Source organism: Lepisosteus oculatus, unplaced genomic scaffold (assembly GCF_040954835.1).
Source record: "Lepisosteus oculatus isolate fLepOcu1 unplaced genomic scaffold, fLepOcu1.hap2 HAP2_SCAFFOLD_327, whole genome shotgun sequence".
Lineage (NCBI taxonomy): Eukaryota > Metazoa > Chordata > Actinopteri > Semionotiformes > Lepisosteidae > Lepisosteus > Lepisosteus oculatus.
This window is the reverse complement of record NW_027167859.1, coordinates 39,878-51,739: the sequence shown is the minus strand read 5'-3', so window position 1 is coordinate 51,739 and position 11,862 is coordinate 39,878. Positions and strand designations below refer to the sequence as shown.

At 39.1% G+C, this 11,862-nt stretch overlaps 1 protein-coding gene across 1 annotated transcript; it reads left to right on the top strand.

The window, feature by feature from the left end:
- The first annotated feature begins 213 nt into the window (after positions 1-213).
- LOC138227344 (acyl-CoA-binding domain-containing protein 6-like) lies at positions 214-3,476 on the top strand. The gene is made up of 3 exons (XM_069186286.1): positions 214-1,012; positions 1,772-1,802; positions 2,055-3,476. The coding sequence occupies exons 1-3, from the start codon at positions 718-720 to the stop codon at positions 2,233-2,235; spliced, it is 507 nt and encodes a 168-aa protein (XP_069042387.1). The 5' UTR covers positions 214-717; the 3' UTR covers positions 2,236-3,476.
- Positions 3,477-11,862: the final 8,386 nt, after the last annotated feature.

The window sequence follows — 11,862 nt, the reverse complement described above, 5'->3', positions numbered from 1 at the left end:
ATCCTCAAAGCTACTGACCTACAGTAGTGCACTTCATAAGATTTAGTAGTGCAGCACGAACTAGGGGAAACTATTTGGATTTAAAAAATATAAGAGGTTTAAATAATCTACCAAACAGGGAAATGCATATTTTTATTCAAAGGGTTTGGGGCCTGGAACAAACATCCCAACTATGATGTGGACGCTGATATCCTGACGTCCCTGAAGAAAGGGTTAGATTAGATACATGAATGAATTGGCTACTGAAAAACCAGGCAAGCCAGATGAACTATCAACGTTCTACTGTGCACCAACAAGTGCACCTAATGAACTTTCGTGTGATTGGCAAGTTGCAATGCCTCACTGCACAAGCTGTATTCCTGGTCAGAGGGCTTAAAACAAATTGCCAACTTTTTGTGAAAGTACATAAGCTATAACTATAGTATTCTCATTCCAGAAAATGTTGCGTTTCTTTTTTCCATCTGTACTGTGTATATATACTGTATGGACTAGGAACTTATCTACTCTGTGTTTTTGGTTTCCCTTCGGACCGCTTAGGGGAGCGAACGGTTAACGGACCGCGGTGAGCAACAAGTCCTGAAACGGTTAGCCATCATCTTGATACTGTCTGCAGGAGAGAGTAATTTTAATATAATTTGTCTTCCTGGAGATCGATTTAGATTATTCGAGAAATACAAACTACGATCATAACATTTATATTTATAGACATACTCCAATATGGCGTCTCGCTCTCCATTGTCTTCCCCCGACTCTGCTACGGGTTCAGGTACCGACCCGGCTCGGCCAGACACAGGAGAGCCGCTCGGTGGGTCAGATTCGGATTCAGACTTGGGTCTCGGGGAGGAAGGTTGCGGTGCTGGTGACCTGGGGTATCGCCTGGAAGAGACGGAGCTCGAAGCCGAGTTTGAAGCGGCAGCTGAGCGGCTCCGTGGACTGGTGCAGACAGCGAGCAGAGAACAGCTGCTTTACCTGTACGCCAGGTATAAACAGGTAAAGCGACCCCAAAACTTTGGCAACTCTTTAATAAACTGAAGCAAAGACGTGTTTGATGTGTTTTCGGGCTCAAGGTCAATTAGTTTGAAACCTTAAAAATGTGCACTCAGCATGTGCATAATCAGCTGCTGTCATGTAGTTGGTGACCTTCGTGTTTATAAAGTACTGAGTACGTTTGGATGAAGAAACCACTAGCAATATTTTCTAGTTCCCCAAGGGATCATCTTAACTGACAAACGTTGAATAGAAGTGTACAAAACGACTTTTCTGCTACTCTCCAAACATTTTGTATTACTGACAAACCTACTGGCCACGTAAACTGAGTTATATACATTATTTATATGCAAAATTTAGAAATAAGCAGTTGGCATAAATGAACAGGGTAATAAAATATATATCAATATATATATATCATATCTAGCACATTTAAAAAATAAATTGAATCATTTTCCACACAGTGAGCATATTGCCACTGTGAATTTAAAATAGGAATACAGTTAAATTCCAGTGGATTTGCTGTTTGAAACAGCCATTGTTATCCTGTGTTCACATGATGACTAGCTAATCATATTCTTAAAGTTTGCTTCTTCTCATTGATACCTTTTCAGTTGTTGAATATGTATTCCTTTCAGTAAGCGATAGCTAAAGTATTGTGCACAAACTCATTTTAAGTTACACAAGGCAAGAGACAAATCTGTGCGACTCCACAAACCCACACTAAATATAGGTTTCAGTGTTGTCCAGAAAAAAAGAAAGGTAAATGTGTGAACTTTCACAGATATTGTAAGAAACCCAACAGACCAGGGAGTGTAAGTAGGATTTCAGTTGTTAAAGGCTAAATAACATCCTAGGCAAGTAAGATCTGTCAGTCAACTTATGGGATAGACTATGACTAAATTACATACCCGAGAAGCTGAGTTCTAGCATTCACAGTCTCCTTGCCGAACTGTATTAAAAATAGAAAACAAAACATTTGCCCTACTGAAAAGCGGTTAAGAGTTTCTACCAGCTGGGCTCTGCAAGGCTGCTGATGGGTTACACATTGTGCTGTGATGCTGCAGGCAGGCCTGGAAGCAGCTTGGGGACATGAGCAAAGAACAGGCCATGCAGGAGTATGTAGCGTGTGTGCATTCGCTGGACCCAGAAGGAGGCCAGAAGGTAGGGACTTCTGACTCAATTTCACTTAAACCTGCTATTTGTTTGGTGTCAGCTTTTGGGCGCCAGGATGATGTCATGCATTGACAGGGCGAACTGTCTCTGGGACAAGCTGTCAGATTTGTTCTTGAGATAAACCTGTTCCTGGGATTCCTACAGTACAAGAGACAGTTTCACATGATTCGTCAGTCAACTACTAGCTACTAGCAACCTAATGAATACGGTCACTTGAGCAGCCCACTTGTGTCTGTAACCTCTCTTGCGTTTTTCAGTTCTTGGCAGTTTGTATACTGAAGTAATTCTGGCAGTAATTTGTAACATTAACCTCTCTCAACACAGCACCGTCATCTTACCTAAACAAAACATGAATATTAATGATCAGAAACTAAGGCCCACTTTAAAAATCACAAATATGCTCCTTAAAAAAATCACAGAATCGGGTTCCAGATAGCTGCATGTTTTGCTTACTCAAAGAGCAAAAGGTCTGTTTTCTACCAAATGTTACCAAAAACATCCCTGCCCACTTGCAGCTGACAGGACTTGGCTGTTTCCCCATATATACTGTATGCCATATATATCCAGTGAGTATAATATGAAGAGGGGTGGATCAGTGTTCACTGTTGTCCCTTTTGTGCTACATTTAAGAAAATAAAATAATTTTTCAGTTTGCATTGTCTTACCTTTATGACTACTGAGAATAAGTACTCTGGAACACAATCAAAAGAAAATTAAAATCTATATAAAGGGCCAGCATGGGTGTGGAGTGGATAGCGCTTCTGCCATGTAGCACTGGGGCCCTGGGTTCAATTCCAGACCTGGGGTGCTGTCTGCATGGAGTTTGTATGCTCTCCCCATGTTTGCGTGGGTTTCCCCCCACAGTCCAAAGACACGCTGGTAGTTTAATTGGCTTCTGGGCAATTGGCCTTGGTGTGAGGTTGTGTGTGTCTATCTGTGTGTGTCCTGTGATAGACTGGTGTCCCCTCCAGCGTGTATACCACCTTGCGCTAAGCTGCAGCTCCCCTGCAACCCTGTATTGGGAAAAAGCAGTTAGAAAATGGTGGGATTTATAGTTTAAAGTGTGAAGTGTATGTAGATAGAACAGTTATATTTCAGAATAAACAAGTATTCCATGTCTATGTGGAACAATTATTTGTTTATATTTTGGGTATCAATTTTGAAGTGACTAAAGGATTTACAAAACAGTAGTGCCTGGACTTTAATGAAGAGGATATGGCATTAAGGAATTCGAATTGTTTGAATTCAGCATTAGCTCTAGTGTAGATGTAACAGCCCAGTTCATAGAGGCCACGCAGAGTGGCCTCGATGTGTCAGCGTCTCTTATGATCATTGGTGCTATTAGTCGCAGTTCATGCTTGGCAAATTTGACATCTTGCCCAGAGTGGTGAGTGCAGTATTGCGAGATTTTCTCTCTTCACAATTCTCATGACTATGCATTGAAGGACAATAATAATAGTATAATGTTAATTTTTGAGTGTTTTTAAATAACCCTCAAAGCTCCTTATAGTAGTACACATAATACACAAAAAAACTAATGGCACATATCAATGTTATAGCATTAATTTTTCAGTTGTTGAGCTAATATCAGTCTTGTCACGGTTTGCTTTCAGAAATGTTCTGTTGTATCTATGTCTTAATTTCAGACAGACTCCTGTAAAGTACAGAAACCAGAATAGTAGTAATCGAATTTGATTTTCAAATTAATCTGTCAGCAGGATAGCAGTGAAACCCAAGCCCACAATGGTAAAAACGTTGCCCAAGAGCCAGTGTATAAATATTAAATAGTTACGTTTCCAGTACAAATCTCTATGTAATACCTCGGGTTAGTGCAATAACATCACTTTTAACTAGGATTTATGAATTTGTTTCTGGTGGTGGTATTGATAAATAAGAGCTAAACCAAGGAAGTTTCCATGTGATCCAGTGTGGGACTGTGATTGACACCAGCAGCATTTTAGTTGAATAAAAAGCACATCAAGTGATCCAGAAGCCACTGGAAAATCATTAACTGACTTAACAATGGTAGTTTCTGTACTGTGTATCCAAACTCCAACTGAAGAGGTTCAAAGAGCTCATTAGATACAAGACGCAATTAGAATTAAGTCGCATTGTCCATTTCAGAGTTTTTGTGAGAAAAGGCAACTTAGTGGTACATAGTGGTAGTTAAGTGTTGAGGTCCTAGGTCAGTTTTAGAAACCTTTACGTAACTAGAAATTTATGTCGAAATGCCCATTAATCACACCCCACGGGCTATGCATACATGTGTACAGTACATCAATGTGTCAGTTTACATATGATGTTATTTCGGTCAGTTTCTTTCATATGAAGCACACATAGAAAATTAAGTTCAATAATTATTAATGCAGTGTTCTATAAATAGAACAAATATCTAAACATATTCATATGATGCATACAGAAAGTTAAGCTCTATAATTTATAACGTAATGTGATATCAATAAAAAAATTGAAAAAACCTGTTTGCCCGGATCGTGGTCACTGTCCCCCCAGATGACACGTTTCTTTTAAACCGCTCCACAAATTCTCACATGAACGTATTCTCCAATATCATCACAACAAAACCATAATGTTTGTTTCCACAGATATGACACTATTATGCAATAAACCAATAAATTAATGAACTAGCAGAATCCCAATAAAAACACCCGGCCAGCACAGCATGTCAATATTATACATTTTTACCAACAAAACCGCAAAAGCAAAAACCAGCAAATATATATATATATGCCATGTTTTTACCTTATTCTGAAGCATGATATATATCCAAAATAACCCAGACTTGAACGTTATTGACTTCATAGTAAATGTTTGAAGAACGACCGGTAGAAATAAGGCGATCTGATTAGTAAAAACCGCTTTCATTCATTGTATTTTCAGCCATTCAGAGCTCTTAGGGGGTAAGACTTCCTCTAGAAGCCTCGAGCTGCATTCCGCCTGCCTTTTAGCTGTCAATCATTGACTCAGAAGGGGTAATCAATCAGTTTTTTATCAGTGCTCCTTTTTTTCACACCAGAAGGCAACTCTGAGGTTTTTTTCATTGCATAACAGCAGATAAAGGCTCTCTAGCAGTGTCTAATAGTTTTTATAGCAATTGCAATGGTTATTATTCTTATTTTCAATATTTTTAGGATTTTTTATTATAGGCGTGAAATTTCATTCCAGGTTCAGTCTTCACAAAACATGATGTAGAATTTTTTCGAATTGATCAATTTTTCCCAGATTTGTATCCAAGCTAGTAGTCACCTAGAACAAGGCTCTTGACATGCATATAGTTAAAAAATCTGACCTCTGAAGACCAAAAAAACATGGTCGCCTGCTGTTTTTTTGTTTTTTTTTTCATATGTCTGTCTGCTGAGTGGACACGTTAAGAATTATAAGAAATTTGACTGTTCACCCTCAAAACCAAGGGGGTTACCTTCAATTTAAGACCTGAACCAGGCTCCTGCTATGTTCTGCTGCAGAGATATAACAAATGTTTAAGGAGGAGGAAATTTCAGGCGGAAATTGGCTAAATGTGTCAATGTTAATAACAGGTTAAACAAAATTTGGAAGTGTCAAACATTTTTCTCCTACATTTTAATGTGAGAAAAACAAAACAAAGAGTTTGTTACCTGTCAAGGTAGGTGGGATGTTCACTACCTCATTATTTTTAAAGCAACTTAAAAGGTAAGTGTACAAATGCATAAATTAAGATTCAAACAATTAAAAGACAGTACAACAATCAAACAGCAAACTGGAACTATTTCTGATCAAATAATCTGTTCTCTGATAATAAAGTTGTTGTGAAAAAGTAATGTTACATTGATAGTTCAGGTGGGTAGCTGCGTCAGCATGCGTAGGCTGCAAAGGAACAAGTAATAGGTTTATTCCATGCTGAAAAAAAGTTTTGGCCATGGAGCCTTCTTCAGGTGTGACTCCAGTATTCAATTACTCACCAGTTAAATGAATCTTCAATTCCAACTCGGCTCTTACCTACCCAATTAATCTAATTATTTGCTTAGCCACAACGGTTTAATGTCCTTCCCCAAATCTCTGGGTGCTTCAGAGATAAAAGCCATGTCCCAATTCTTGACCTGCGCCCTAAGCCATTTCTACAAATCCGCACTTCTGTAATGTAGCGCAAGTGTGGACTTCAAGTGCGCCAGTATTAAAGGGCGCACTAGTACAAAAAGGTAAAAAACACCCTCGCGTGACGTCACTGTTTTGTCACACGGCTCAGGAGGGTCGAAATCCAAGTCGGCTGTTAAATTTCGTTGTCTGCTTGCAGTTTGATTAAATTGAATTTTATCTCGTCAATCCCTGTACAAATGTAGTGATACTGTGTTCATTCATGTTGTAAACTTAACCTCGATTCATAACAGGCGAAGTAAACTAAGGAATCACTGGCAATATTGCTGCTTATTCCAAGCTGTGTACTATTAAATACATTTCATATTGTCTGTCCCAGCACAAAAATGACAGTATGAGGAACATAACGCTTTCATTCAACTAAATAAGGTAAACTTGGCTATACCTCAAAGCTTGTACTATAAAATACGAGCACCATTAAATGCTCTGTGTACAGAATACAAAGCTGGTAAATGAATAAATATACATCAGTCGAAATGGGAGTGACGAAATAAAAGCTTTATGTCAAAACTTTGTACGTAGAATACATACAGTTTGAATCTAAAGTAGCCTAATGAAGTTTGTTTTTTCAAAAAAATTGTAGCGCTCCGGGGTTCACGTGGGTATGCGCCCTCTCCTCTGCCGCCTCAGGTCGAACCCCCACCATCGGGGACTCGAACCCGACCTCCGTTGCACTCGACAGGGACCCAGCCAGCTGAACTAAAGGGAAATCTCCCATCAGCCCGGCGGCTGCGGTCCCTGCTATTCACAGGGAAGGGCGGAGACGTCACCGCGCTGGTAAGCCGGCTCTCACAACCAATGGTGGCCGTATGAGTTACAATATTATGAGTTCTAAAACTTAAAAAAAGTTCAATTGTACTAATACGTGAATATTTTATTCTCCATGGCAACTTCTCTCTGCCTTGATACGTTAGAATGTGGAACGTCACCATTCCGCGAGCAACTGGGGGTAATTCCCTACAGCGGAGTCCATTCCGATGAAGACTTCAGAGAAGTCTGCATTGGCGGTGCTGGTGAGCACCCTTGTGACAAATTTAGAAATGGAATAACTATTGGATTTTAAGTCTTTTTTTCCTTTCAATAGTTCGTTTTGAAACGATTCACCAGAATGTATTCTTGAGGAAAGTAAGGTCTGTGAGATGCTTGCCTTGCCTCGCTTCTTTTAGTCAACTGTTGACTCTTTGTCAACTGCTGCAGTTCAGTTTTACAGAGCTCTGCTGGTTTAAAATGCAGAAAATGAGCTCTAATCACATAAGATTATTCCAGTTTTGCCACAATGCTCATGTCAAACATAGGCAACCCCTAAAAACAAGAGCTATTTTTGCTTTGTAGGCCACTACATCACCTAGAAATGATCAAGGCTGCTTGACCCTTCTTCTCTTGCCACAGGTTCTGTTCATCTCCCAGAAGCACCAGTGCACCCACAGACTGGCAACAGACACTAGTATTGTTTAAGTGCCCTTTTTATTTTCTAGTGATCTCAACAGTTAACACTGTCCAACACCCAGGACACATTGTACAGTGTCACAGTTCTAGAGCAGTATACAGGATGTGATACTCTTTTATGTGTTTTTGGAATCATACAGGTTTATTCTGTATAAGCTGCCAGACCACGATGAAGGAAGAGGTCTGCGATACCTCTACATGGATGACCATACCAATGGCTGGGTATATGGGAAGAAATTGGTGAATGACTCCAAGAGTGCAGTGGGGCAGACTTTGCAGCCTTTTTTGTCCTACATTCATAAAAAGGTAAGAAACCTTTATTTATTATTTGTGTCATCTCCCAGAAAGTGAGGTCAGGATATACATTGTCTTTTCGATTTGTTTATTTTCACAGGTTTCTCTTATAATTCAAAAGCCTTTTGTGCAATACAAATACAAACTTTAAGGTAAGTAACATTTTATAATGTACAAGACAGAAGGACACAGAAAATGGGGGGGGAAAACATCATAGACAACACAACAAACAATAGAATTGTATCTGTAATACTTGCTGGGTTTGCTTGCTTATTCCTATGATTAAAGCCAAGTGCAATGTTTGCTACATATGCAGGATGTGAATTGTTCATTTTATATATATCTAAAATAAAATATTTTAACATTTACACTATTTCAGGGTAGAACATTTACACGTGTGATTCTGCAGATGTTGTCCAAATCATTGATTCAGTAGAAAACATTTATTTTAGGATTTACTGTGTATGGTCAAGACATGATGGCACGTCCGAAGTATATACTGTGTCTTTAGAATACCAACACCAGCTTTCTGTGTTTTCTGGTTTTAAAACTTGAATCATAAAGCTTTAAAGTATATATTTCCATCTTGTTTTTGTTCATTATTTTTTTTCCCATTTACATTTCTTTGACTGAGGCATCACATAAGCTAAGAACAAATCTGTTGCCTTCAAAGCTTTTTCTCCTGGTGAAAATCACTGAGTTTAAAAACACTTCTGTAAGTCAATATAATACTGATGTTTATAATAAAAAAATCATCTGCTGGGTAAAACAAAACTAAAGATGCTTGTTGTGGGCTCTATTGAATTGAATTTACAGTAGCAGATTTCTAAATGAATACAGTAAATTAAATTGTTGAGATTAAGAGATAAATGTACATACTTCATGGCCAATTGTCAGTTGAAAAGAAATGAAAACAATTAATAGGATTAAGAATAGTCCTATTTTGGACTATGGTTTTCAATTCTCTTAATCTGACTTTTGGCCATGAAGTATGTTCAGTTTAATTCGGTTGGACAAAAAAGCCAAAAGTCAACTGAAAACTAGCCCAAAATAGAAGATTTTTTGTTTAGTTTGATCAATTATACAGTTCTTGTTTGATTCTTGAACTTAATTGATTAATTGACTTCGTCAGCTGGAAGCAGGCTTGATAATGGACTCTGTTCAAAAAGAGCAGACTTGTCCTTTAAAAACATTGAAACTGAAAAACCAGACGGATCAAAAAGGATAAGAGATTTGAATATATCTTGTGTGACCTTTTTCAGGGATTGTGATGTTACAGACAGGAGTGTGGCTGGTTCACAGCACCCCAGAACTTCCAGATGTGAAAAATCATTCTACATCATTCTTGCCCTCCAGTGGGCATGAAAATGCAGACCTTCTTCTGCGGGACTTACACATACAGCACCTTCAAGGACATAGGTAGGCGTTCACATGTACATACAGCTGTGTGAACCTTTTCTTGAACAAGTTTGATTGCTGAGCTTTAGTATGTCCATGGCATTGACATCACAGCTGTCTATCACTTTCTGAAAGCCTTTGGTACAATTTTTCCAGATTTTAAGATTCAAGTATTGGTTATTTGCAGTTCTTGTTCTGGTTTGGAGCACCTTTCTTTTCCTATTCTAAATTTACCTGTGGGCAAAAACCAGTCTATTCTGTTTTTTTCTGTTGGTGGTTCAATTTCATATGCAAACTTAATATAACCCTGAGAATAGGTGGACACTAATAGACTTACACCTCATTGTGTATACAGATGAAAATAAATACCAAAATAGCCTTAGACTTTCTAATTAAATCTAAATGATGTGTATTGTGGCTAAATAAAGGAAACTCTCCAAACTAATGGAAAAAGAAAGGGGTCATTTGACCTGGATGTATGAAAATGCCATGCTTACTCTTGGTTATTTTTCATTCTTGTCTCTACAGCTGTGCAACTCCAGTATACCCATGTATACTCTTTTGACTATCACGTCCCCCAAACCTTCCACAGAGACCTTCAGTGTGTGGCTCAGAGAACATGCTATCCCAGGAAAGAGCCTTGGTTTAAGCAGCTGCCCCTGACATCTTTAGCAGGGTAAACTTTCACCAGCTTTGCAAAATACTCTAGATTTAATGACGGTGAGCACCACTCAAGGCAGAGCTAGAGTCTGCAGAAAAAAAATCAGTAAAGTCTATGGATCACGTTTTTTTCCCCAACTGATCGCTTCTTTTGAAAATATTCTCCAATTCAAAATACAGAAACAGTATTGAACAACACAGTTGCCATGATCCATAAACAATCTCTGTGCTTCATTATTGCAGTTTGTTCCTGGGAAGTGAAAATGTCACATGAGCTATTTTTCTCATTTTAGATATTTGGAATCAATAGTTAATTTTTTGCATGCCTCTACATTTTAAAATCACAAATTAATTATCACAGTTCCAGACCTGTACCAGCTTGGAAGAGATGACGAAATGTACTTATTTCTTCAAAATATGTGCTTAACAGCCCCACAGTGATGCTAAGTGTCAGAGTTGGCATACAGTGCCTTGCGAAAGTATTCGGCCCCCTTGAACTTTTCAACCTTTTGCCACATTTTAGGCTTCAAACATAAAGATATAATTTTTTTATTTTATGTGAAGAATCACCAACAAGTGGGACACAATTGTGAAGTGGAACGAAATCTATTGGATTTTTGAAACTTTTTTAACTAATAAAAAAATGAAAAGTGGGGCGTGCAAAATTATTCGGCCCCCTTGCGTTAATACTTTGTAGAGCCACCTTTTGCTGAGATTACAGCTGCAAGTCGCTTGGGGTATGTCTCTATCAGTTTTGCACATCGAGAGACTGAAATTCTTGCCCATTCTTCCTTGCAAAACAGCTCGAGCTCAGTGAGGTTGGATGGAGAGCGTTTGTGAACAGCAGTTTTCAGCTCTTTCCACAGATTCTCGATTGGATTCAGGTCTGGACTTTGACTTGGCCATTCAAACACCTGGATACGTTTATTTGTGAACCATTCCTTTGTAGATTTTGCTGTATGTTTGGGATCATTGTCTTGTTGGAAGATAAATCTCCGTCCCAGTTTCAGGTCTTTTGCAGACTCCAACAGGTTTTCATCCAGAATGGTCCTGTATTTGGCTGCATCCATCTTCCCCTCAATTTTAACCATCTTCCCTGTCCCTGCTGAAGAAAAGCAGGCCCAAACCATGATGCTGCCACCACCATGTTTGACAGTGGGGATGGTGTGTTGAGGGTGATGAGCTGTGTTGCTTTTACGCCAAACATATCGTTTTGCATTGTGGCCAAAAAGTTCGATTTTGGTTTCATCTGACCAGAGCACCTTCTTCCACATGTTTGGGGTGTCTCCCAGGTGGCTTGTGGCAAACTTTAGACGAGACTTTTTATGGATATCTTTGAGAAATGGCTTTCTTCTTGCCACTCTTCCATAAAGGCCAGATTTGTGCAGTGTAAGACTGATTGTTGTCCTATGGACAGACTCTCCCACCTCAGCTGTAGTTCTCTGCAGTTCATCCAGAGTGATCATGGGCCTCTTGGCTGCATCTCTGATCAGTCTTCTCCTTGTCTGAGCTGAAAGTTTAGAGGGATGGCCAGGTCTTGGTAGATTTGCAGTGGTCTGATACTCCTTCCATTTCAAGATGATCGCTTGCACAGTGCTCCTTGGGATGTTTGAAGCTTGGGAAATCTTTTTGTATCCAAATCTGGCTTTAAACTTCTCCACAACAGTATTACGGACCTGCCTGGTGTGTTCCTTGGTCTTCATGATGCTCTCTGCGCTTTCAACAGAACCTTGAGACTATCACAGAGCAGGT

What these genes read in the sequence shown, in the direction of transcription:
- LOC138227344 (XM_069186286.1), top strand. Translation starts at nt 718, where the DNA reads ATGGCGTCTCGCTCTCCATTGTCTTCCCCCGACTCTGCTACGGGTTCA. An exon ending in AAAGCGACCCCAAAACTTTG is followed by an intron (nt 1,013 to 1,771) that starts GCAACTCTTTAA and finishes GAACTTTCACAG; the next exon opens with ATATTGTAAGAAACCCAACA. An exon ending in AACCCAACAGACCAGGGAGT is followed by an intron (nt 1,803 to 2,054) that starts GTAAGTAGGATT and finishes GTGATGCTGCAG; the next exon opens with GCAGGCCTGGAAGCAGCTTG.